The sequence below is a fragment of the Anas acuta genome, chromosome 7 (assembly GCF_963932015.1).
Source record: "Anas acuta chromosome 7, bAnaAcu1.1, whole genome shotgun sequence".
In the NCBI taxonomy this organism is placed as follows: domain Eukaryota; kingdom Metazoa; phylum Chordata; class Aves; order Anseriformes; family Anatidae; genus Anas; species Anas acuta.
Genome location: NC_088985.1, coordinates 23,186,040 through 23,213,713, shown reverse-complemented (window position 1 = coordinate 23,213,713; position 27,674 = coordinate 23,186,040). Strand labels below are relative to the sequence as shown.

General features: G+C 35.0%; 1 protein-coding gene and 1 long non-coding RNA gene across 7 annotated transcripts in view; both read left to right on the top strand.

Moving 5' to 3' along the window:
- The window catches only part of KNDC1 (kinase non-catalytic C-lobe domain containing 1), a 64,242-nt gene that overhangs the window by 5,111 nt on the left and 31,457 nt on the right, over positions 1-27,674 (top strand). For all 6 annotated transcript variants that reach the window (XR_011098251.1, XR_011098252.1, XR_011098253.1 and 3 more), the window contains exons 2-7: positions 84-282; positions 2,877-2,935; positions 16,313-16,459; positions 18,126-18,243; positions 18,609-19,621; positions 27,459-27,573. Coding sequence is in view for 3 of the 6 variants with exons in the window: in XM_068688395.1 (XP_068544496.1) it covers positions 84-282; positions 2,877-2,935; positions 16,313-16,459; positions 18,126-18,243; positions 18,609-19,621; positions 27,459-27,573 (1,651 nt within the window). In the remaining 3 variants the exon portion in view is untranslated. The remainder of the gene's footprint in view (positions 1-83; positions 283-2,876; positions 2,936-16,312; positions 16,460-18,125; positions 18,244-18,608; positions 19,622-27,458; positions 27,574-27,674) is intronic.
- LOC137859379 (uncharacterized) lies at positions 2,943-5,727 on the top strand. The gene is made up of 2 exons (XR_011098254.1): positions 2,943-3,699; positions 4,485-5,727. It is a non-coding gene; the product is annotated as an uncharacterized lncRNA (long non-coding RNA).

Here is a 27,674-nt window from a genome sequence, read left to right as displayed (position 1 = left end):
AGCCAATTGTGTCAAATGTAATCTATGATACTCAAAGTAATGTCATGAAATGCGAAGTAATTTATGAATTCGTGTCTTGGCAGGAGAATGTGTCCCTTGCTGATATTTTGTCACTGCGGGATAGCTGTCTTACTGAGCAAGATATTTGGGCAATCTGCTTGGAGTGTTGCCATTCTCTGAAGAGCATTGCCCATTCTGCAATCTTCCAGACACTCTGCATCACTCCTGACACACTGGCTTTTAACACCAATGGCAATGTATGCTTCATGGAACAGCTCAGTGGTAAGTATTTGTGTTTCCAGGCAATTTGTTTTAAAACTGTGGAAACTCATTCTGAGAGGCTGTAGGAAAGCATTATATTTTATTCTTCAGACTTGTAATTAAAGAAAAAAACTTTAAATGGGTTAATATAGTATGAAATTATATGCTTAGTTTTGTGATTGATAGGCTTTTATGAGCTTGATTAGAAGACTCTTCCCAGTTATTTTAAAAGATTTATCCAGTATTTCCATTTTGAACACTGGTTATGTGTTGCTGTATCTAGGTGCCCATGTCTTTACTTTTGCAAAGCACATTCTCGGTTTTGCCTCTTCTAGTTCTTTTCATTTTATGGTTGTGTTGTATTTCCAGAAAAATCTGACACTGTGTATCTTGATGGTTGTGGCCATAGAGGATGGGGAATTTTAGTGATGTTTGCTGCTAGAAAGGAAAATTCTCTTGAATATTTTTGAGTTGTGATTTTAAATTCAACAAGGTTAGTGAGTGACTGGAGAATGATTTTAAAGTGTTAAATACCATTACACAGTAGCATGTAAGATCTTCAGGTATGGTAAGAGATTAATTAAGGGGGGAGGGAGGAAGGCTTCAAAACATGGCTTCTGATTTCAGTGTAGACCAAAAAAAAAAAAGCCCATATTGTTTTTCAAATTTCACATGATGCATCTCAAACATCTTTGTCTTGAGCCTGCTAGGAATGTTGTGAAACAAACAAAAAAGCTCTTATTTTGTAGTCTTTTTTTAAATTATGCCAGCTTGCATGTAGAAGAACTGTTTTAGACCATACATACTCTATTCAGGTATTTGTTATGTTTTCTTTAATCTAACTCACTTTTAAATCTAAGTGTTCATTAAGTGTTCTAAGATCACATTAGAAAAAAGATAACTTTGCAACATGAATATTAGTTATGTTCTTTAGAGTTAAATATTGTATTTCAAGTAAACATGTAACAAAATACTGTTCATAAATATAAAGACTTTTTTCATTATTATTGTGGTATTTGTGTTGCAGTTAGATTACTCAAATATATTTGAACTTTTAGTTCTACATTAAAAGGGTAGCATGGAATTAATTTCCTTTGGTTTAAAGAGGTCATCATAACTTGAAATTTGGTGGAGGGGTAGGCTTTGTATTCATAAGGACATAAAAAAAAAAAAAAAAAAAAAAAAAAAAAACTTGTTGAAGGGGATAAATCTAATGGGTGAAAAACACCCTAATCTAAAATTTTTTTGTTTGCAGCTTAGAAAGGAGGAAAAAAATTACTTCCTTCATAAATGTTTTAGTTCAATTGAATAGGTGGCAAACAATTGATCCAGGAATTTGCCCTATTCAAGTATTTAAAATATGTGAGAATATAATAATCAGAATAATGAGAATTCCTATGCAAAGCAAATGACATACAAAAATTTTGTTCTCTGAAGTCATGTTAGTCTCTAATGACTTTTCATTAGTTTTGTTTAAATAAAGTTGTGTTTTTCCTAGAAATGCAAAAATTTGTGTATATTCTATTTTCATCCTGCCCCATGCCCTTGGGTTTTTCTCTTCCCATTTCCCTCAAATATTGTTACGATTGCAGTTTGCTAGATAGGCCCTTCTGAAAGTTGTCTTTTTTGCTTCCTCATAGTTGCTGCTTATGCATTTCATTTTCCAGAAGAAAATGATAACCTCTGGACTTGCTTGCCAGCACAAAAAAATGAGCAGCCTGTCACCTCTGCTTTTGCAGAGTTCTGCTTCCTGCAGGTCCTGTGGCGCTAAGGAAAGCGACAAACATCCAATAGCTCTGATATCTTCTTATCTATTCAAATCAAGCAAATCTCTGTTTTAAACTTTATTATAAAAGAACATGGTGAGCTTTACTGGTGATTAAAAACTATACAGTTGTACAGCCTTTAAACTGTTCTCTAGAAAGAGGGGGTAGAAGGTAGCTGTAATATATAAATATGTAAAACAAATCTTCTACCATATTTCTGAGCTTACTGTCTTCACAATGTGAGTTTTGCATTTTACTTCTAAAATACAGACACAAAGTTGTTTTCAGTCAGACACTTTTTTAATCCCTTAGTGTTTTTGACTGGGTTCATGCGACGTCCACATAGTGTGTGGACATTGCTGCCGCATCCAAGCATGCATGTAACATCAGTTTCTCTTAGGAAGTTTCTTCCATCTGTCTCTTCAGTCAGTAGTGACTGCTGCAGTAGCTCAGTTCTCTGCTAGGCAGCACACAAATGGGGGATGTATTTCCTCCAACTGTTAATGTAATTAACACACACACACACGCCACAGCTGAGCCACACAAGCTGGTAACTTGGTCCAAGCATAAAGGTTTGAAGACATGTAAGAAGTGGTTAGGTTTGGTCAATGTATTCCTTTGGGAAATAGTGTCTTCTGACGGACAGTTTGAAAATGGAATTTTAGTTTACTTATGGTACTAGAAACATGAATGACAAGTTCTTTATAGATCAGATATGAGTGAACCAAAATACTGCTAAATACAGTTTTTCATATCAGATAAGAATGTGCCTTATACACTAATAATGCAAGTTTTTTTTTAATACAACTATTAATTTCTAATCTAATACATTTCCTTTTCCTTTCAAAGATGATCCAGAGGGTGCCTTTGTTCCACCAGAATTTGATATCACCGGTAACACTTTTGAGGCAAGTCCATAAATTTCTGTAAATAGTGGGGTTTGATCATCTTTAATATTTCCATAGTACCAAATGCTCAGCATTCTCAATGTACAATCCTAACACATTTAAAGATTATGAATTGTGCTGTTTTAGGAACATGGTGTGTGTTTTATAGAAATAAAAAATAAACTTAAGTGTTTTTACAGAAAATTAATATTTTTTTCACTGACTGTTAAAGTCTGAGAAGCTATTTTGAATATATAACATGTCTTAAACTACAGCTGGTTTATATTACGTTCACTGGTATCCTTCACTGGTTATATTTGCTTGTTTGGGGACTAGCCATGAACTTTTATGATTAAATATAAAATTTATTTCCTATCCTCTTCAGTAAAATAATTCATGGAAGGGTAATCAGCAGTATTATCTTTGATTTAATGAAGAAACAAATGACTATCTGTTGCTTCGCAATGCACAAATGCTCTACATTGTTAAATTAAATTAGATTTAAATTGTTTATACTAATTCATTAGCCTCCCAAGTCAACCGTCTCATTGCATACTGCAAGAGTGCTTACTTGCTTAGTATCTATGCTTTTTTAATACATTATTTTTTGTGGCATGTATTTTTAGATAGAACATGTTGCTAATTAAAGCATTTGAATTATTGTCATTCACAGTATAGAAGAATTTAGTCTGCATCTTCATTGTTCAACACAAAAACCTACTTTTCATAATTTTCTTCTTCATAGTCATTTTTATAATCCTCTGTGTTGCCTAAGGGGAAAAAGGGTAAGTGAACCTTGGAATTGTGTAGTACTGCAAGTATGATGGGAATGATAAGGCGGAGGAGAGGAGAAATAAAATCAGAATATGAAGTAGCAAAGTCTTTGAAGTTCAGGGATGTGACATTTTTCCCGTTGCTGTTAATGTAGTTATATAGGTCATCTATCAAATTTTGAATTTGAATTTTTTTTCACTCAATTTCCTGCCCCATTCCCAAGCTGGTGTGTTTTGTTTTGTTTTATTCTTGGGGCTAGGGAGTTGGTCAGGGAGGGTTTTTAGGAGGGAACTGGCATTTTATGTAAACATAAAAAATGCAGTAGTCTTTACATGCAGATGTGATTGAGGAAAGCAAGTTCTAAAGTGACCCAAAGGTGACTATTTCTTTGTTTCTTTGCTTTTGTTATACGTCTGAAGCTGCAGTTAAAAGCTTCTGGGGAAAATATGTTCTCCCTGCTTTGTCCCTCAACAAGTCTCTAAGACTCAAGAAAAAGACACTTAAAAGATTTGTGGAGTTATTTACTCCTCTGGAAAACTTGCATTTTTTTCCCCCCTTTCTCTGCATCTAGGAGTTGCTGAACCCCTGATATTGCATGTAGCAAATTGAAATGTAGCACTGAAATAGATTCTAAAACTAAGGACAAAGTGAAATGGGAATTTGGGAAGACTGTAGGAATACAAAATCACATGCAACTTTAGTTCTGTCTGATATACAAGGCCATTGTATTCCTCTTGGGCAAAACTCGTCTGCATACAGGTTCATTTTTTATTTTTAAAATTTTCTCTTATGGCAGTTCATACAAGCCTGTTAAGCCTCGTTGAATCCGAATACCAAGCACAGCACAAACAACAATTACACAGTCAAGGAAGGCAGTTTTGAGTCAGGAGTGGCTCTGAACATTGACTCTTGCGTTCTTTGCAAAGGTTGATGAAAGTACCTGAAGGTATATATTTAAATGGAAGAGGAGCAGTGACAACCTGTTCTTGTCTGTTGTGAAATGAGATAAGGGCTGGGTACGCTGATTTCTGTCCACTTCCCGTATTTCTTCAGCAAGTTGAGGAGCCTTGCAAAGCAGAAGACCAGTGCTACAGGACTGTCCTGTTGCCTCAGCTGTTTTCCATTGACCAAGCTAGTGCAATGCACAAGACTGAAAAGCCAGTGCTTTTCCCTTTGAGGCAGGAGGTGTATTGTTTTACTCTGGAATTTGTGTGCCTCTTGTCAGACAGCTGGGGGATTCTGAGCATTCATGGAAGTTTCAAAGCTTTACTTCCTGCTGCTTGTAGATTTTGGTTCACTTATATAAGTGCTTGATCAGATTTTGCCAGGGATCCACACTGACTTCAACTTGCTGTTGCAGCTTCTAAGACCTGCAGTAGGTTAATCCTTTTGTCACTAGTTCTACAATACTGTAAAATATTGTAGTCTTTCCAAGTTATTTTTTTCTTGCTGCTAATACTTCAAGTTCTTCTGTTTTTCAAAGGTATTTATACTTTTGCCTGTCCCCTCACCTTCTATTATGCAATAGTGGAATACCTCTGATGTCTAAATGCACCTCTGTGAGGAAACTCTAGGCATTGTTGCTTTCATGGTATTATAAGATTCTTTGTACTATACCAATAAGCTGGATTTCTTATAGAGGCATGAAATCTTGTGTTACTGCTTGCTCCTTCCTTGGTAATTACCTTGCTTAGTTGTACTTTGTTGAAGGATCGTTTCTGCAGCTGTTTGGTATGCTTTGTTGAGACCAATGGAAAGTAGTGTTTATATTGAAACTATTAAATTTCAATATAAAGAGAAGAAATGAGTATTGGAACTACTAATTATTTTCATTGTGGTCTGTGACAGCTGTTACTCTGGTGTCAAAAGCTCAACAGATTTAAAATACTTGTTAGCCAGAGGTTTTACTTGATTTGAGCATGACCTATTTTGTGGGTTAAAAAATGGAAGTGTACAGTGAGGTTTGTATAGCTACTGGATGACTTCTTCCTCTTCAAACTCTTCAAATCTTTTAAATAAAGCTACAGTTTTTTCAACAAGAGATGTTTTGTTTCCTCCTTTGTGAATTACTGATCCAGACCTCTAATGGAATTGTGACTCCAGTCTAATTAGTTACTAAACTTAGCTGGTACTCATAAGCACACACAGGAAACGAAATGCATTGCTGTCCTAGTGCCTGAAACAACACAATTAAAAATTTCAGTTTCTTGTGAGAATTTTGAATAACAAGAGATCTAAAGCTTGGTCCACAGGCCAATGCACAGGACTGAAAAGTGATTAATTTCACATGGTTTGTTTTAGACTTGCACTTTTTTCCTGACCTGCTCTGTGTTTGTCAAGGGGGGATAATAACACCAACTTAATAGTAGGAAGGTAAAAAAACTAGCTTTTCAAGGACTTGTCTATTCTACACCTGACACCAAAAACGACTGTTTAGAGAGAACGATGTTAAGTTCATTTTAATTATTTTCCTCTAACTGTGCTATAACCTTACATACTGTTGCTATTACAGTTGTGCCCCGGTAACTATGCTAAGGGTTGGTGATGCAAAGAGGGAGGGAAATAGGAGGACAAATGAGATAAATGGTTCTTCATTTCCTAGGAGATAAACTTTAGAGTTACAGTCCATACTGTAACTCCAAGAAGAGGTAGATTTCTCTACAGTACATTTTAGTATATTTTTCATTTTTATTACTAATGCATATGCAGGTATGCGGTGTGGTTGGGTTTGGTAAAAATCTTCTGGTGACTGAAGCTATTATCTGACTGCACAGATGTAAAGATCTGTTTTCTGCTTCTCCTCTAATTTGCTATAGCAAATACTGACTGCTTTTTTTGTTTTCACTGAACCTTGAGCTAAGTCAGCTAGAAATAAACATCTGAGTATAAAGGGCTAGCCTCACATTACGTAATGCTCTACTAGTGTGTTGCAGAGAGCAGTATAAAGTGAGCTTTTTTTTTTTTTTTAAAAAAGCACAGAGACTGAGATGCAAAAATACATATTTGAGGTTTCTTTTGAAATTGGCAATATTCTTTGCTTAGCAAATGATTCAGCTTCAGTATAAACTGATACAGAGTCTTGATTCCTAAATAGAAAAGCCTTTTCTTTAATCAAACTTTTTGTAATGAAAATGGTTTGGTTTTCTTTTTTTTTTTTTTTTTTTTTTTGCGCCCTGGGCAGTACAGTGTTAGACTTGTGAAGTTTGACCAATGGGAGGCACAACAGGAATAGTTAAATATTGGTGAGTTCATTAATAGCCTTAGTTCCATCACTATCACTACAATAGAAGTTTGCCTCAGGTTAAAAACATTGGCTGTCTCAAACCAGTTTCAAATAGCTAATTGTCTGTATCACAAAACTGCCATTGAGTCTGACACAGAGGTTCATTGATGCAGAACCCCACATTTCTAAGACATGAGTTTTCAGTGAGATGAAGGACTAATGTCTGCCATGTGTGAACTTGCATTTATAATCTTTTTAATAATATGGCTATTCAATTTTGCTTGTTCTAGGGAACCTCTATCAGAAATCAGTGAATTTTCAGTCATCTGTCTTTTTTATATCTAAAGCAGACTGGATAATGCTCCTATTTAATGACTTCTTCCATTATTTAGAGGTGATAAAATACAGTAGTTCTGAAAACTCAGTGTGCAGCAGGATTAAAGTTTTTCAGGGATGAAAGAACTGACAAAATGATATGGGGTTGAATACTGCCTTGAAGGGGGAATGGGGAAATATGGGATAGAGAATGGGAAGAAAGTGAAGTTCACAGTTCTGTTTTCTCATCTAGAACTTCTTGCTTTCTGCTATCATAGCAGAAGTGGGGCATGCTGATCTCTCAGCTGGGAGAGAATCAGAACTAGAAAAGGCTGAACACTGCCAGGCTCTGCTAGAATCTGACAGCTGTTGACTTGCAGTTCTCAGTGGATTATAGGTGATTTAGTCAAAAAAAAAAGAAAAGCCTTTGAGTGTTTCAACAACCTTAAAACTAAACAAAAGCCAGTTCTATGCAAACTGGTACAACTAATTCAAATAGGAAAAATAAACTAAGTATTTTGATTTGGTTTTGAAAAGTAAATAGTTAAGATTAATGTGTCTTATTCCTATGAAATGCGAAAAGGCAGTTGGATTGTTATATACTGTATAAATATTCTGTAAGCATATAAACACATGGTTCAAATGCCTAATGAAACCTACTGGTCTAGGGAGTAGATAAAATAAGGTTCAGGGTATATATATCGGTCCAACTAAAGAAAACTGAGCTGACGGTTTGGTACTGTAGTATTTCTCAATAGCTGATCATTACTGCTCAGGTCTCAGCTGTTGGTCCTTCTCTAAATAATAAAGCATTCTTTCCAACAAATCAGAACAGCAGAAGGTATAAAGGAAGTCTTGCTTTTGCCACTTCCCTGGCCTTTTAAAGCAGTGGCTTTGAATGCTATGAGATTATCGCTACGTTCTGTTCTTTCTTTAGCTCTGGGAGGGGAGGAAAAAAAAAGACTTTTTACCTATTCTTCTGGAGGGTTTTTTGGTTTTGTTTTTATCTGATGGGGAAATAAGTCTTTTGAAACAGCTTGTGCACTTTTTATTGCGTTCTACTTCCTTTAATCTCATGTAGCCTCCTTTGGAGACTAATTCTTCGTAACAGCAGAAAGGCTTCTCATCAGCAAATGGTAACTTTTCTCTTCCTGTAGTCTAAACCATTCTCTTTTCTGAATGTTATTTAAAACTGTCTTTTCCTTCAGTGACAAAAATAAATTACTTTTATTTGGTTATCTGGGCTTCTGCTGTGCTATAGAAGAGGAAATGAAATCTTCCTGCTCTTGCTTTTGCATCATTGGCCCAATTGAGGAAAAGTCAGGAACTTTATGATGAACAAATATTACCCTTTAGTTGCTTTACACAAAGAGCTAACCAAAAGAAGGAATATGAGACCAACAGGATTTTTTTTTTACAGGTGTCTTTTTTTGTTAGTGTTATATATAGAATCCCTTAAAATGTATAACTTGATTACCCCCAAAAAATATACAGCTAGTTGGTTAGTTTTGAAGTTGAGCTTGCAAAATTGTCATATCAGTCTTCTCTAACAGGTTTTTTGAGCCTATTGTCTCTAAATCTGAAATGCAACTTTTTAGACTTCTATTTTCATCAGGAGAAGTCTGTCTCATAGGCAGAAAAATTTCCTCAGAAGAAAAATAATGGAGTGTATAAATACCCTGCTCAATGAAAATGAGCAGTACTTTGTTTCTTCTTTATTAGGTTCTTATAAGTGGGCATTATTAAAGCTAATCTATCTGTAAGAGAAGACTCAGGGGAGACCTCATTGTAATGTCCTTACGATCAGCAATAACTTAACTTTCTATTGCACTTACCACTTATTTCCATAATTTACTCTTCAACACACTTTTATAATCATTTTGAGGTATAAGCCTGAGTCCTTAAAGACAACAAGACCTACAAAAATATTCCTCGTCATTACTTGATGTCAAAATATGTCTCACATGAATTCTATGTCAGTTTTACATGGTTATTTGGGTCATAAACAAAGATCCATGATAATTGCTAGTGTCTGGAGACTAAATATTTGTTATTGTTCCAGGGAATATGATTTTTTTTTTAACTGTTTGTATATGTGTCACTTCACCAGAACATTTGTAAATACTTTCTTCCTGAAAAGTTCAGAAACTGGTTGATTTAGAATTAGATGGCAGAAGAGATTGTTTCATAATCTCCAGATGAAATTTTGAGACTATTTTAGTCTTCACTATGAGTTGAATGGTCATAGTTATCTCATTAGGCTACTTTAGATTTAGTTAACAGAGCCTTCAGGATTATGACAAAAGGTTTCCACCTACACATCATTTTCGTTAATTACAGCATTTCAAAGAGCAACTGAGAATGAACATACATTTAAAGTTAAGGATCTTGTCTCCTGGGAAGACCATTGTGAGTGGCTTAGACTTTCTCAGGTGACCACTGGAGCAGGTTTTGTTTAAACCTGTTAGTATATATTTGCTTCAGGATTCTTGAACATCCGAGCCCTTTCACCAAGTTACTAAAGTCAGGTGCTCCTTTCTCTCAATATGTTGTCATTAGGCAACAGGTGTTGCCACTTTATTTAGGGGTGCTGATTTAATCAGTTTGTCATTTTGGAAGAAGCCTGTGAGTGTAGTGTATGTGTTACACTTCCAATGTAAATTTCTTTGTGTGTGTGCAGGCTGTACAGTTCAAGTCATATCATAATTTACATCAGTTCTATACATCTTGTCTAATAGACAAGAAAGAGCAAGGTTTAATTCTGCAGAAAACATTCCCTTATGAAACTTCAACAAAAAAAACCTCCCTGTTTATCCTCCTCTGTTTACTTTCCTGACATACTATGAGTGCTACCTACTCATTTGCCATTTCTGTCACCTACAACTCTTGTGTGAAAATCCATGTTTTAAGGGAAAAAACAAGGTCTGAGATCAGAGGCAGTGATGCTCTTTGAATGTTGTCTCCCAAGATACTATGTGGTATGGTAAGTTCAGAAGTGTTTGGCCAGTTCTTTGCATCTGCAGTTCATTAAAGATCTTTATTCCTCCTAGAAAATTAGAAAGAATCTATTCAGATTATTACTTAAAAGAACAACAAACTGGTTACTGTACAGCGACAACTATTTTGTGCCAGAATCCTGGTGTCAGTTCATGGCGTGATAGGGGAACTTGGGGGATTATTCAAGTTTATTGGCTTATAGTGAGGTATCCTCCTTCAGTTATTTAGCTCCAAAATGTGAAATAAGCATACCATGATAGGGTGTTGTGTGAATGGATTACTCATCTTGGTGACAGATTTTACCAGTAAGCAGTTTCTCTTAAGTTTAAGAAAAAAACAATATAATTGTTTAAACAAAACTTCAATAACTACAAATGACATTGCCATACAATGAAAATAAATCTTGTATTTTTGCAGTTGAGAGAAGATGGAAGTAGTCTGCTCAGCATGCATATAACAATTTCCCAGGTTTTCTTGTTTCTGTGCCTACAGGGAATAAATTGTGTTAGTTTAGTAAAATGACAAATGAATTACCTATGGCAGGTAACTTAAAAGTAAAGAGGTTAATGGCTGATAAATCACAAGGAGAACTGTGATATGTGAAACTCAGAATTTCAAAAGGAGTTTCTTAAACAATGAGATTTCTTAAGCTTTAAAGATAAATGTTTATAGCTTTTGCTATATAACCTCTCGGGTCTCCAAAGCTTTACTGTAATGCGTTCTCTTGCCTGTTATTATTACACTTCCACAGTCCTGCAGGAAAGCAGCCAATTGAAGTGCTATTCATCAGGGTTAGGGTGCTGGTCTTTGTGATTAAAGGAGGCTGAAGCTGGGATGGAAGCATAAGAAACATGTTCTTAATTTGCATCATCACCCTGCAAATACAAGAGAAATTTCATGAATGTAGCCATGAATGTAGATTTGTCAGCTCCTGTCTTTGTTCATCTATCTTAGTGTGACTTCTTAAAGTGAAATGGATGTTTGTAACAGTCACTGACAGTAGCTCAAGGTATATCTCAGTCTTCACTGCAGTAGCTAGAGTAGCAGCCTCTTGAAACTTTGTGGTCCAGTTGAAAAGTTTATATTTTCTCTGAGTGTAGTTCTGGACTGACAGTATTATTTTTCAAACCCATCACTGCTATAGATACTGGAAGCTTGGTCTGTGGACAACAGTCACCTGTTTTATATAGTCATATAGAAAACCAAAACAGCTTTTAAAATAACATGCTTGCAGATAACATGGAGACTACTGTAAGCTTATAGTATTATGCTTTTAAAAAATAAAAAAATCTCCTATCAAAGAAGACCTCAAGAGACCTGAAAAGTGACTTGTATATGGCAACCTAAGGAGGTGATTAGAAGCAAGTCAAAAGCTATATTTTAAAAATCCTTAAAGTCCTAAAAAAAATTAGCAAGAACTGTAAACTCTGGTAAGCTAAAGGAGAAGAAAATGGAACAAGGTGGGCCAAAAAATAAAATTGAACAGAAGTCTTAAAAAAAAAAAAAAAAACTATTAAACACAAGAAGCTGCATAGAGTCTGTAAGTCAGCAGATGGACAAAGGTGTAAAATAATGATCCAAAGAAAGGTTCCAACTGCAATTTTTCTTCATAGTGAACTATCAAAACTTTTGCTTAAATCAGAGTTTCAATTGAATAGACTACTGACCATATTGATGAAACTAGCAGTAAAATAAATTTCCAAGACCAGATGGTAAAACAGCATTCATAAAAGAAGTAATTACTTATGGTAATATTCTTAAGTCTGGAAGAGGATTCCCTGAGGGAGAGTTTTATGCTAGAAATCTGCGAAATCTTCCACCTCAGCAGACATGGATTATTTGCCAGCCCTCATTGTTGCCTCTCACTTTTTCATTTTTGAGATGAACGTAGGTAGATTTAAAACTAAACATGAGGAATTACTTCTTTGTATTTTCAAAAATTTTCACAGTTAAACCAGGTTGCAAAATTACTGTGTGTGGATAAAGCTTAGACAAATTTATGGAGGAAATGTCTTTTCCTGAACTGTAACAGAAAAGAAGCCCTCAACTACAAAACAGTGAGATTAGGGTGATGTACTAAATAAGGTTTCCTCAGTTCAAAATGAATGGCATAACTAGAGGGAACAAGAAGTAAAAGCATAGTAAAATTTAGTAAAAAAAAAAAAAAAAAAAAAAAAAAAAAAAAAAAAAAACTAATAAATTCAGTCATAGTATGTGATAAGTGCATTTAGATTTTGATTGGATCATTTCTCCTCAAGTTGTAGCATTGCTTTTTAGATGATTGCATCAGCAAAGTCTTGTGTTTTTGCAGCATAAACTGATTACCTGACATTTGCTTAATAACATATTAAAACATGAAGGTGTTTAGTTGTTAGGTCAATAAAAAGGCAATTTGAGACGTGGAATAAATGCTAATCTCAGTTTGTGAGCCGTTTATTTGAGAAGAATCTGGCCTGTAATTGCATTTTGTTGTCCAGTTTTCTGAAATCTTTTGGAGAAGAACTTTTTCAGGTAAGACTAGGTAGGAACTAAGTTAAAAGGGATAAATTGCAAGTATAGCATCGGTTTAAAATATTATTTTTCCAGCATTTGCTGCCAATTCAAGATTAAGTATATGTTTTGTGAGTAGTATACTGGTTTAGCACTTCTAGGACATTCTGCAGACTAATTATCTGCACATCCAAAGTGCTAAACGAACAAAATGCTAATATTAAATACTGCACTTTCCAGTAATTACAGTTTATGCAGAAAAGAGTTTTGTAATGAAGAGAAGTATTAAAAAGATAATAGGCCCATTTCCCTTTAATTTTGTTGTTGAGGAATATTACTGTCTGACTTGCTTTTGCATAAAAGATGTTTTAGAGTGAGTTGGCATATTGAAAAAGACATAAGTAAATATGAGATGCTTTCTCCTAGCAGTAATTTTGTTAAGCATTAGCTTGAATTTGTTTGTAAGACTTTGAGATTTATAACAACACTGAAGCTTTCACTTATGGAACCCTTAAATGATTTGAACTGTGACAGCAATCTCAATAAAATGGAAAAAAATAAAAATAAAAATGGTGCAAGGTAAAGTAAGGGTCATATATCAATGTCAAAACCAAGAATTGTTTTAATATTTTCCTGTAGCTTATCATTTAGTCAAAAATATTTTACAGCAAGCATCAATTCTATTATGGTCTTTCTTTCTCTGTTGATGACCTAAATTTCTGAATTCAGTGAAATTTCAATACAAAATATGAATGGACATTATTCATAATTACAATATCCTAAATGCTCATGTAGTTGCTATTCAAAAGCTCTTTTGTCAGCTTTTTTTCTGCATTGTTTGTCTGCAAGTCTGAGTTCCTATAGAAGCTTAGCTCTTGAGTTCTGCCAAGCAGTAATACAACAGGCTTCTGTCACACTCTGTGTGTAGGCTTGGAGCTTTTTCTTCCTCTCGTGATCTTTTGATTTGCAGATTTTTAAAATGAGAATGGATCATTATTATTCTGAGTTCACTTCCGGTAGTGGTCATAAAATAGCATGTAGCAAGCTAAATATCTTTTGTTTGGAATTGACAGAAGCCTTTTTGAATGTAGTTCACTCATAATATAAAATTTTAACATGATGCCAGATGTCCTCACCTTGAGCCTGAAGATTTTATTTACATATGTAGCATCTTTACCTTTTTGATTTTTTATCTTTTTTTTTGTCGTTGTTTTATTACTTTTGAGTCTTGCTACACCTTTGTCTCAGAAAACACTCTGGTATTAGAATACACCTACTACTCAAACTATATGAAGCCACATGTATGATTATCACCATCAAATCTTTTCTAACATATGAGCTCCCTTAGCCTGTTGCTGAGAAGATTTTCAGGACCTCAAATCATATCTGTGACTCTTCTTTCTGTTGCCATTTTGCTTTATGTGTAAATTATTTCCACAATGACTTTCCCATTAATGCGTACAGTGATGGTTTTATATATGATTTTTGTTACTTGGAGCTAAGTGTACACCCTACAACCAGATCTGGAGAACTGATTTTCTAATATAACTTCTTCCCTTTCTTCACACTCTTTCAAGTTGATAGAGTAGTGCGGTCTTCCCAGTATGGCCCAGGTATTTTCTGATACAAGTCAGACACAGTTTTTAGCTTGAAAGTCTCTTTAGGAATTGTGAAGAGAGGTGTGTGTTTGGTGTTTTGTTGTTGTTTGTCTGTCTTCCTTTTGGATTCTTCTTGAAATGCATTTTAGTTATCAGCTTCTGGAAATGTAGTATTCTTACCCCATAACATAAGTTTCTATAATTCATAAAGAATTCCCCTTAGCAGGGTTGAAGACTTCTCCCCTGCTCCCCCAACCCCTCAATGAAGGAAGAAACCTTCACTTGGCACGCACTTGGCAGTGTTAAGTGGCACGACACCATTCTTGAATAATTAAAATTCATCACTTCTAATATAGTGCTTACTTTTGTTGTCTTCCAGGAGAAGGGAAGTTGTTTGCTGCCCATTTGTATTCATTTTCAACGTTTCTAAACACTAAAAATGTTTAGACTGTGAGATATTTTTTTTCGCTGAGAATAGTCACTCCTATTGATCATTAAATATTTTTTGCTTGTATTTGCTTTATTTATTGCATTTATCGTCTTGTGCTTCTTTCTCAGAAAGCAAAATTTTCTTCTTAAACAGTGTGGTAAGTGGAAGCAGCAGATTTGATGCATAAACTTGTGGAACACCCCACCTAGTGGATGATCACAAACTCATTTTCTCATTGTTTCACTTTAGATACCAGGCTTAACTTTTAAGTTGGAAAACTTCTTTAGCTCATGAATACCTTAATAAAAGTAAAACGGGATGCTGTTTTTATGTGAATAATGCCATATATTGAAACAACATATCTGTTCCTCTTTGTTCTTTTTATAACACATCTGATGTGAATTTCTGGACCCAGGTCTGGAAGACAAGGTGGTAGAGAACAGCTCAGCAGAAAGGGATCTGGGGGTGCTGGTTGACAGCAGGCTCAACATGAGTCAGCAGTGTGCCCTGGCAGCCAAGAAGACAAATGGCATTTTAGGATGCATTAAACACAACATAGCCAGCTGGTCAAACAAGGTGATTCTGCTGCTATATTTAGTGTTGGTACAACCTCACCTAGATTATTGTGTGCACTATTGTGCGCAATATAAAAAAAGTATTTTCAGGTACTTGAAGGCATCGAGAGGAAGGTAACAAATCTGGAAGAAGGGCTGGAAAGCATGTCCTACAAGGACAGGCTAAGGACACCTGGGTTGTCTAGTCTGGAGAAAAGAAGGCTCTGAGGTGACTTCACTGCTTCATGAGGAGGGGAACTGCAGAGGGAGGTGCTGGTCTCTGCTATCTGGGAACTGATGATAGGAGACATGGGAATGGCACAAAGCTGCACCAGGGAAGATTCAGATTGGACATTAAGATTTTTTTTAATTTTTTTTTTTTTTTTACTGTGAGGATGATCAAATGCTGGAACAGGCTTCCTCATGAGGTAGTTGATTTCCCATGCCTGTCTGTTCATGAGAGATTTGAACAACTTGCTCATTAATCTGCTTTAACTTTTGGCTAACCCTGAAAATGTCAGTGTATTTCTTAAAATTTGTTAAATAACATGCTGTGTTATTTCTGCTTGCTTTCTTTATGCTTCATGGCGCTTTTAAAATAGTTATATATGAAGTTTCTTGTAAAACGTTTTTCCTGCTAACAGAAATGCCACTTTGGTCTCCTAGAATGATTCGAATTTAAGTACTACTTACAGACACAAGCACACACAGAGGTCGATTTTATATTTAAATGTAGCTGCTGAACAATTTTAATGCTGGTTCCTAGTGAGGAAGAATAAAGGTTCTAGCTGGACCACAGTATTATTTCTTTATGTTGGTAATGAGCATATTCTCCAAAGCAGTACTGAAACCCTGTTTTGTTCCTCTTGATCCTTTAAACTAAACTACCTTATCAGTAAGCTGTTACCTGGTAAGTTAAAAATGAAAGCAATGTAAGCTATACCCCTTGTGTTCTCAGAGCTCTATTGGAGAGATAATTGGTAACATATCCAATGTCTTTTTTTAAACTTAATGCAGGCACACATCTATTCTCTGGGTACAACACTGAAAGCAGCAATTGAATATATAGTAGAACCTGAGACGGAATCTGAATTTGGGCAAGATCTGCATACTCTACTGGAACAAATGCAAGAAGAGAATCCTGAAAATAGGCCAGATATTGAGGTAAAACAGCCTTCCATAGCTTTCAATCTTAATAAATAAATAAATAAATAAGCTTGTACATGTGTAGTTGTTGATAGACACATTATTTATATATAATATGTTCTGATTTTACAGCAAAGCTGAAACTTTCCCATACTCAGCAGAAGCTTTTTTCTCTTGCTAATCTAGTGGAAATACAACTTCCATATCAGATGGAAATGGATTATGGTGATTTCAATTTTAAGACGACTGTGTGTAGCACTTGTGGATCTAAATTTTTTCATTATCTATTTTTCTTCCCAATTAATTTTTAACTAACAGAGTATAACTATTGTTCAAGTGTCACTTTTCTTGGCTTCAGTTTTTCTACCTCAGAATAGTATTATATACACTACCATATCAGAAGGAAAAGAATATTTTAAATGGTATAGCATCCCTAATGAATACTTTGCAAGAAGGAATGCTGCAAAACGACAAAAAAGTTCATTTCTGTAAAGCAAATAATACCTCACTCCCTGGTTGAGGGCTGCCCAGACAGAAGACCATTCCTAACATGTAGCCTGCTGTATTTCTGTTTGTGTACTTTTTTTTTTTTATCATAGTCAGGAAAGCTATGATTGTGTAGCAATTGGTCTGTAATCCCTGAAAGCTATTGCTGACTACTCACACTAACCAAAAATGGAGTGGATCAAGGCTGGCCTAGGGTACATATAAAGGTTGCTTTGCAGTTGTCTGTTCTTTTTAACTTCCTTTTCCACTGGACTCTTTCTTGGGCAGATGGAGTGGTGGGAACTATTTTAAGGGCTGACCCATAGAGTTTTCTAGGCATGTCACTAGGCTTGAGCATGGCTGGATACCTGTCTCACTTTTTCCTGTCCTTCCTCAGTCAAACAACCAGCAGTTGTTTTTCTCCTTCCATTTAACAGCAGAAGAGCAGTGAAGCAGGTTAAGGGGCCTTATAGCTGTATAAGGTCTCATCATTAGATCTCCTTAGAGCTGTATAAGGTCTCATCATTGGTTATAGCTGATGAGGAAGAGGTATGATGCATTTAGAAAGACTTCTCTTCTACTTCCTGCCCATAGTGACAAGCTGTTAAATGTACGTGAATGTCTGTAGACTGTGACTGATACCAGTGTTTATGTCATTAAATGATGCCAAGGTACAGATTAGAGATACTAATGTAATGCCGTTTCTTCTTGTGATCTGATAATGACTGCTTTTGCTAACAGAGTAATGCTTTCTAGATATTTGTTTCTCTGTAATTTTTAACAAATTCAGAACTTACTTTTAATGTATTTTTGGTGATTAGAAATATTTATCATACTGCTCGACTCAAGTGAACCGTTAGCCGCTTAAAAATAATCCATACTAGTTTATGTTTGCAATATATTATTCATGAAATGTGACATTTAAGATGATTAATTTTTATCAGTTGTTCTCAGTGTGTTCTAACTGTAGGCTAGAACTTGAACTGTATTAAATAATTTCATGATAGCCCATGGTTAAAATGATAAATGAATTCAACTGCATAATAGAAATGTGCAGTATAATGAACTGTGCAAGAAAGGCTTCCAGTGTAGCATCTTATAATTTCAGATGTACTGTGCGAGTTAACATGATTCACTTTACTCAAAATTCACATATCTATTCATTATTAAATAAGTATTTAACACTAATTTTCTCTAGAGTATTTTGTCATTATGTGAAGAAAAACTGAAGATTGCTTCATCAAGTAATATTTGTCGAAGCCTGTCTGCTGTTGGAAGAAGGGTTCTTTCAATTGAATCATTTAGTGCTTCTCAAGGTAAACTTCAAATGTAGTTTAGAATTTTAGACTGCGATATCTGAAAATACTATGTATACCTTTCCTGTTACAGGTTCCTTTCTGGATATCAAAAATAAATATTTATGGATTGGGGCTGGGGGCAGGAAATGCACAACTCCTAATGAACATACTGTGTTTTGAATAAATATATTTTACGTCATTTTGACTCTCTGTATAGAATGTTCTTTAGTAATGTGTCCAGAAATAATGATTTTTTTTAGAATAAATGTAATTTTTGTAACTGAATATACTTAACAGTAGTAGCTGAAAAAACAATACATGTACTAGGAAAGATTAGAAGGTTTAAATACACATTTAATATAAGCATCTGTTTTTGCATCTAGATGCCTGTGATAACATGTGGAAGGGAAGAGTGTGTCAGAGAAGTTTGGGATCTAAATTATACTCAAATGAGAAAAACAATATAGGTGATTCGTCTGCAGTGGAAGATGTGACAGCTACCTGTCATAAGGACTCTTCTGTAGTTACTATGGTGACTGGCAGAGACAGTGGTTTAAAGGAAGTGCAAATTGATCTGGATAATGAGAAAACTCAACATTCTCAACTTGCAACTCAAGTTAAAAAGGGCAAAGAAGAGGACAAACATGCAGTATATACTGACAGCTTTGCTAGTGTTGCTTTGGATATAAAATCATGTGTTATTGACCTGGAGAGAGATGGCATTTTTAAGAAAGGTTCTTTGAGAAAAATTAAAACCTTTCCAAAGCTACCACTTGAACCTACAGAAACAAATCATTTTTTTACATCTGTAGCCAACAATGGAACTCTAGCTAGGAAAAATCACTTGCTTACACATGAGTCACTACCTCTAGACAATAACAATGAAATTGCTTTTTCAAAGGGAAATCTTAATTCACTTAGTAGTCAGCACATAATAGAACCAAAGAATCACCAGGTTACTGATCTTCATTTAGAAGCTCCTTGTGTGTGTACACAGGTGTCTGGCATGAATCTAGAAGAACACGTGTCGCTTATTAAAGGTAAAAAGATAGGTTTTATTTCATCTGATCACAAAGAAGACTGTTCTGATACTACCTCTGAAATGCCCATTACATCTGGCATGCTAAAAAGTCCAAATCAATCAATTGCTGGAGCAAAAACGCTAGACAATTACGTGGCATTGGAAGACTGTACTGAAACTTTTCAAGGGTCAAATGAGAATTCGTTATCACACTTCAACAAGATGACTTCAGTGTTGACAACAAAACCCAGTGGGAACAGATATGGATCAAACCTAATTAGGTCTCCAGAATTAAGCAGCGGTACAATGAGCGCAAACAATAATGAAGATAATCTTTATCAAGGCAGAGGGTCAGAAATCAAAAGTAATGAGCAGGTAGTAAAAATAAAGTCTTCATTGTATAGTTGCTGTAGTCATTTATGTGGAGATGAAATGACTTAAATACTGTGTGTTCACTTTCTGCTCCCCCTTCCCTCTTCAGCATCCTGGAAAATCAAATTTTGCTGGTCTACACACTTTAAAAGTTAACATTGTAAACATGATGATGCTTTTTTTCCTCTTTAGAAGTGCTACAGTGAAATTTATGCTATTGAAAAATCAAACTGCAGTTTAATTTTTTTTATGCAAATGGTACTGGAACATGCTCGCTAGTGTGTCAGAGTAGCATAATTAATACCTAATTACATATGTCAGAAAACATTACCAAAGCATATGTAGATTTTTAATCCTTTTATGTTACTGTCAATGCATAAAGTTCACTATCATGCAGTAGGCATCCCAGGTGCTTACAAAAATTGCAGAGTTCCTGGCTGTAAACCTGACCTCACTGTAATCAATGGCAATATCTCATCTGCTTCAGGAGGGGAAGATTCCACTTTTTTAATCTACGTGTGCATTTAGGCTTTTGAAAAATGTACATATATTGTATCTATTCTGTGCTCTTAAATGACTGCCTTTGTGTGTTATGTATATTTCATTACAGAATTCAAATATGTGCACAATATGATGGATATGTTGTCTAAAGCATTTCATCCCTATATATGTAGCCAAATAAGAAGAGGGAAAGCTGATACTTGTTGACTAGACTTTGGTGATAGTGTAGCATGGTCTCTTTGTTCAAATTACAGATTCTCAGGGTGGACAAGTTTGGTCTCTGACTTGATGGTTTTCTCTTGTGCCACACTCAAAGAGATGTGAACGACCCCTGTGACAGAGTTGTTGAAATGCAAGGATGGCTGATGCTTCTCCAGCCATGCTGTGACTTGGAAGAAATAAGCAGCACAAATTTCACCCATTTAATTTCCAGAAATTATACTTAAGTGAAGAATATTTTTTTTCTTCTGTTTTTCTACTGACAGCTCAGCCCTGTTCTTCATGCCTAATAGGCAGCCTTCCAGCCATCCCATGCATCCGGCATCTAGGGTTGATTTCAATCCATATCAATCCCTCTTTTCACTGGAACACCCCAACTGAATCAGTAACATAGGACTGAACATCCACCTGTGTAAACAGCCCTTAGTTCATCATAGCCTTAAAACGCAGCAAACAAACAAACAAAAAAAAGTAACACTGAAGACTGTTCTGCCTTTTTTCTTTCATCTGTTTATCCCTTCAGTAACTATATACTTATTAAATTATCAGTGCAGGAAGATAGTGAATATAGATAAGTACCATATGGCATGGTTTTGCTCTATGAGGGACTTACTCATTGTGAGTCGTTTATTAGTTATTAAATCCTGTAGGTTTTTCTTCAGACTCTAGGAAAAAGTCCATTTATTACAGATTCATCTTTTTTTTTTCCCTTCCAGGTCTGGACTCTGTCCCTTCATCCATTCAGAAGGGATAATCAGATCTATAATCAGATATATAATCACTCCAAATTCTTCTGCTTTTGCTATGTTATTTGTTTCTCTGGCTTTACATGAACCTGCTTTATTTTGCAGATGTTCTTGTATTTCTAACAAGGGTCATAGCAATTTCAGTCAGTGGCTTCTTGTGAGAAAACCTATTAGTATATAGAAATGTAGTTGTCTTGGTATTCAAGTAACAGAAACAACTATGTTTGCATTCCTTCATCCTTATGTGCAAGTCTCCTTTTCTGAAAGGGTTTTTTTTATATTTTTATGCTGAACTCTGTTACAAATTAGTGTTTTATTTGTCATGGAGAGGATTGTTCAGGTAATTCTGGTTATCAGACCAATGCTTCAGGCTCTTGCCATGAGGTGGTAGTAGTCTTACTTCAGCCTTTGTTAAATAGAAAGATACGACGCATAAGCTGCAGTCTCTTAAGAACATAAAGTGACTGCACTGATAAAGGTCTTTTTTTTTTTTGGGGGGGGTGGGAGGGGGTAGGGAGAGGGAGGAATCTGTTGAAAAAAGGTGCATATTCCGTCCTGAGTGGATTACCAAAACAATTTAAGTCTAGGTACATGAAGATTCTTTCAAGAAAATAGTCTTCCTCAAAATTAAAGTTTCCCAACAAACTTCTTGCAGAATTTAAAAGCTGTAACAAATGTCCTATTTGCTTTTCCTGCAGCAGGAGTTCAGACTGGTACACAGCAAAGTTAGCCGAAACATGTTTTCAGGATAGTCTGCCCTTTTTCTGAAATTCAAACATTTTGTCTTTAGTTTAAAATAATATTTTCTTTCAGCCTTAACAAAGCTTTATTCTTCCAAATATGTAGGCCCTTAGTAGAAGTGAGGTTATCCAGCTCCCACCAAACTCATGGGACAATCACAATAAATTAGAAAAGGTAATCGTTATTCCAGTTACCAAATAAGCAGCGTATTAACATACAATCAAAAATGAAGAGTGGCAGTTGTCAAAGAAACTAGAGATTTATTAGCTGTGTTTTCAGTAGAAGAAAGGGTTTATAGACTTGTGCTTTTATTTTTTTTTATTTTTTTTTTTGTAATCAATTCTAGCAGATGTTCAGGTTCTTAAGTAATCAAAGAGGTTTTTCTTTAACTGCTGTAGGAAGAAAAACACCGTTTAGATGGAATCAACATTTGTGAGCAATACCTAGATTTCTTACCAAACAAAATGATCATGAAATTGCTGTCTGTTCCCTGAAAACCTGAGCTTCTAGCCCAGCAATCTTTGTTTTCTGAAGGAGATGTGGAGGGAGGGTCATTTATTTTCAGTAGCTATTGAACTTTATGGAAGATTCTATTATAAGTTCTCATAGGCTTTGGGTTATTTTGCTTTGGTTGGTTCTGTGTTTTTTGGTTTGCTTGTTTGTTTTTAATGTTTCTGGTTTTTTGTCTTTTGGAAGACAGATCTTTTTCCTCGGGCTTCTGAAACTTCAGCCTCTATATTTCCTCCTAACAACTGCAAAAATAAAACATGCTGTGCTATTCCTTATATGAAGCAGTTGCACCTGATTTTTCTTTATACTTTCAAGTTCTCTTTCAATTCTCATTGCCAGAATGTACTGAATACCTTAAAATTTTTTTTGAACTTTCTAAAAAACTAAAACTTGAATCTGAGGATTTGTCCGCTTACTGCAAAGGCACAAAAAATGTGAAAACCTGATAATGTAATTTTGATCTTCTCTGGCCTAAATGGATAAGATACTATTGAAAAGATCTACAGAGCTGCTCTTTCACTAGTTTCCTGTAACAGATAAGTATGATCATGGTAAACAGAAATTTTAGAACAGTATTTATAGCATCTCTTTAAATATTTCTTGTTCTTGAAAATGCAACATCAGCCCCATCTGGTTGAAGATCAACCTTGTCTACTCTGGAGAACAGACAGTTTTTTTTCTTACCTGTCAATAACACTTCTCCGGAAGACAATATTTTTCTAATATCCCAACACTGCTTCTTAATGTTGTGTGCTTTACTGCTAGTAGGCATTACTAAAAATACTTGCTTGCTTTTGTCTGGCTTCTGCAATGTATCTTGTGAGGGTTTTCTCAGAGGTTTTTATAGTTTTGCATGCCATAAATAAATATTTTTCACTTCAAGTATGAGTGGGGATCTCTTTTTTCTCTAACCAATTTCATTCCAATCAGGTGTGTATCATCTCTAATGCTTCTAAATGTTTCTCTGCAATTCAAATGCTATGGCCTTCATATGGGAAAGGTTAACAGGAACGTAGATATATACATTTGTTTTCTGTTGGTCATTCATGCCCTGTCAAGCATGAGAGAAGTCAAAATCCATGTAGGTAGAGAATGACACTTGAACACTGGGGAAATAACACTTGAAAGAAAGAAAACCTGTATATTCCTACATAGTACTTATTAAGTAAAGAATAAAACTTCATTTGCTTTAACTGCTTAAAATATGTTGGCATTATGTTCATGAAACATAGTATGTTGGAATAGTTTGAATACTGTACTAAGAGTTTGGTTGTGCAGTTTTGGTGCCAACAATGACAGTAGACCTAATAAACGATCCTTACAAAACAGGAAAAAAAATCATCACTTTCACAATAAGTGATGTTTAAACTTCAGTCTTTTTGGCATAAATGTCATCAATATGTAATTATAGGCAATAATAAATCATGTAACTTTTTCATACTTACTATCAAAAATTCTGTGCTGTGAAAAACTTTTCCTTACTTTAAAAATGGGTATATAGTTTTTGTTATGAAAAGGTACATTGTAATTCATTGCCTCATCCTGAATTTTTTCACATTTTATAATGTTAGTGGGAAGTGTCCCTGCCCGTGCCAGGGGGTTGGAACTTGATGATCTTTAAGGTCTCTTCCAATCCAAACCAGTCTATGATTCTATTGTTCCATGTTTGCTCTTTGGTTCAATATTAACAGTGATAATATAGAACAGAGCTTTAATCATCATTAAAGCAGTGTTAGTGCTTTAAGTGTACTTGAGGTCTTACAGATGCTGAACGATTGTCTTGAGCTTGCTTTGCTATAAAGTCTGGCTAGATAATTGAGAAACAAAGTATGCTGCATGCTCTCTAACTACAAAATAGTGATTACAAAAAAAAAAAAGACATATATTTTCTAGCACTCCAAATTTTTTCTTGGGGCTTTTTTGAGTTGTAGGAAATGGTAATAGCCACGAACCAATCACTTGCATTAAAAACAAAACCAAGACATGCCTAAGTAAGGGAGATTTCCAATTAAATGTTTACCAAAGCATAGATGTGCTCAGCAGAACTTGGACGTGCATTAAGTTACATAACATGCTTAAATAAAATTGTCTGAACTGTAGGCTGAGGTTCATGCTGTTTTTCATTAGGAAAATATTTTAATAACTGCATGTGTTTTTCATCACAAACGTGTGATGAAACGTGTGATGAAACATTATCATGTGCGTTGACTATATATGGATGACTTCCACAAGACGGTAGAAGGAAAAGTCCTCAGCAGGTCTCTTCAGATGAAGTCCTCCAAGATTCTTTCTTTCCAATATAAAAATGAGCATTTGGAATAATTAGGAACACAAGAAGAATGACCTTCTTAAGTATCTTTTTCAGGAATAAAAATAACCTTTTAATGTTGTCACAGGTGTGAGAAGGACATGAATTACAGTAAGAGGCTGTAGCAATGCAGTCAGTCAGAATCTCTATAAAAGTATAGGATAACAACTTGCACATTACTAGCTAGCAATATTAATACTTGAAGTTTAATCTTACTTTAGGGTGCTTGTCAGAGAGAAATAATGAGGGTGTACATTTAAATTACATTTACTTATCTGTAATCAGACTACAACTTTTTTTTTCCTCTGACTCGAGTTAATTCAGCTGTCTTGTGAATGGCAGCAATTCACACTTCTGCTAAGATTTGCTTTTCCTGCATCACTTTTTCTTCAGAAATAGAGTTTCAGTTTCTGGTGCCTTTTCATCCCCTGTGTTACCTATCTTTGATACTTTCCTCTTTCTTATCCTAAACTTCTGCTGCTGCTCTTAGAGTTTATTACTTCTTTCCTGCTGTGCTTAAAGCTCTTTCTGTCATTTATTTCTTCCTCTAGAGAGCTTGAATATCCCAAAGCTGATGAGAAATACCTTTCAGCTTCCTGCTGTACAACTAACTTCAATCTTCAGTTTAGTGAGAGTTTCTTCTTCCTCTTGCTAGCCATTCATCACCTCCTTCTGAAGTGAGAGGTGATTTGTATGTAGAATGGAGGGAGTCCATCTCTCAGCTGTAGCTTTTAGAGCCTCTAGGGACATAAATTTAAAAAGAAGTTATTCTCTTAGAGGGGAAAAAAAAAAAAAAGAAACAATGGTGGTGTATACTTACCACAAAAATATCCCCGAATCCCAAAATGTTCTTCTTAATATTACAGTCAGTGTGTGGAATTTCTCTTCTTTTCCCTCCGCTTCTGTCCAGGGTCAATTTGAAGATTTGGCTCCTTTTTTCATTGTAAATTATCTGCGAGAAACTACATTTCTGAGGCATTTGAGAGCCAGTATGCTTGAGAGGAACACGGCACTGCTTGAGGACAGTAATCAGTTAACAACAACAAGATCTATTTCAAAGTGTTTCTAGACTAATTTATTCTTTTCACTATATAACTTCCCTGCTGCTTCACAACTGATGTCTCTTTATTAGACAGTTATTTCTAGATATAATGAAGTGAAAGAATTTTTCATTCTGGGATGCTGGTTTGCAGTCAAAATTTGAGTGTAAAGCTTAATATGATTACCTGGCTTCAAATCTGTCTATACCAAAGTTAGTAATCTTTGTGACATGTTTCAATGGAGTATGGGCTAATAAAAGCACCAAAATCATTTTTGTTTGTTAAAGGTAAACAGAAAATAAAACATCTTGAGTAAATAAAAAGGTGTGTTTGATGGCACATCTTGTTAAAAATTAATAGCTAATATGGCTCACCTTTAAGAAATATTTAAAGAGTATAAGGCCAAAGTATTGCATCTTCTGGTTAATATTGAATTATCAACAAAGCTTAAGCTACAGAAATTAACATGGTTCTTTTTTCTCTTCCCCATACATTGCAGGGAAATTATTTGTGTTTGTTGATTAAAGGTGATTTAGTAGTCTGTTCATTACATGTTTTATGATAAAATTTGAATAGTGTCTAATGAAAGGTGTTTCATGTCCATGAAAAAATGACAAGCAAATTACGATGCAGAGGATGATTTCATCAAAAATAATGATGTACTACTATTGCGTGTGACATTTCCTTAGTCTATTTGGATTTTGTGTTAGTTTTTTGTGATGGGGGATATATGTGTTCATAAAACAACAGCAGAACAGATCAGAGGTTTTAATTTGTGTTTCTGTCTCCTATGCTCTACTTATTTGTGTGTGTGTGTGTGTGTCCCGAGTCAATCCCGAATTGATGTCAGTAGTTTTCTGCCACATGGCCTGAAGTTGATATTTAGAGATAGTTTCCTATCTTTGAGTGCTATGCTTTTTTTTAAATAGTGTGTGGATCTGTCCTAATCCAGAGGTTTTTGCCTTTAGAGTTATTGATTACTGTTCCTTTGATAGGAAAAAAAAAAAAATCATAACATCCATCTTGTGTTAAATAAAGAGAAACTGACAGTAAGAATATCTTCTATTAGCACAGCTTGATCTGGAAGGTGTCTGTGTAGTACTATCATGTCAAGTTCTTCTATTAAAAATTCATAAAAATAAGAAAATAATAAAATGTAAAATATGGATTCTCTGAAGAACAGCCAGTTTCTATGAAGCAGTATCTTTGTCACATTTGTCAGGTATCTTTGTACTTTGTCAGCTATCAAAAGCTAAAGTGATAAGGAGGAAAAAAAATACTGTTATTGCTCGCAGAAGAACAAGAAATGTTGATGAAATGTTTAAGGTAAGGCTTCTAATGTAACCATTAGGGTAAATCAGGATTTGAATGTGCCTGTGTCTTGTCAGTGGCTATCATTCGGATTTTTATGTTTTGAAACATAGGTGACATCCCTGTAATTGTGTCATCGTTGATGTTCTAATTGAATCTTTCCTTAGTATAAGAAAGAGCTTCCAAACAGCTCAATCTTCTTGAAACACTTCTATTCTTGCTGAAATCTCACTTGAATTAAACTTTGTTATGCAATTATGAAACTTTGGATTCATCTGTACAGTTAACTGTGTAATGCTATTTCATTAAAAAGTATTATTAGTTTACTACCATCACATAAAATAAATACGTTTTCTTAATGCTTTTTAGGTGTGTACATTGTATTTTAGGACTTTTTTTCACTGCATCATGAATTGTTTTTGCTTTGCAATAATTTTGAATAACTCTCTACATCTTGTTTTCAGTGGATCTCCCTAAAACTCCTGTTGTCCTCACATGGTAAACCTCTGAAAGACTATGAACTCTGGGCATTGTGTCATGAGTGTTTATGTACTCTGCACGCTTGCACAGATTATCCAGGTAGAGTCAAATATTATTTGAAAATATTTGCTTAGTTGATTATGTTCACTGTAGTAATGTTTTGTTTATTCTGTTGATGCAAAATATCTCATGACTATTTC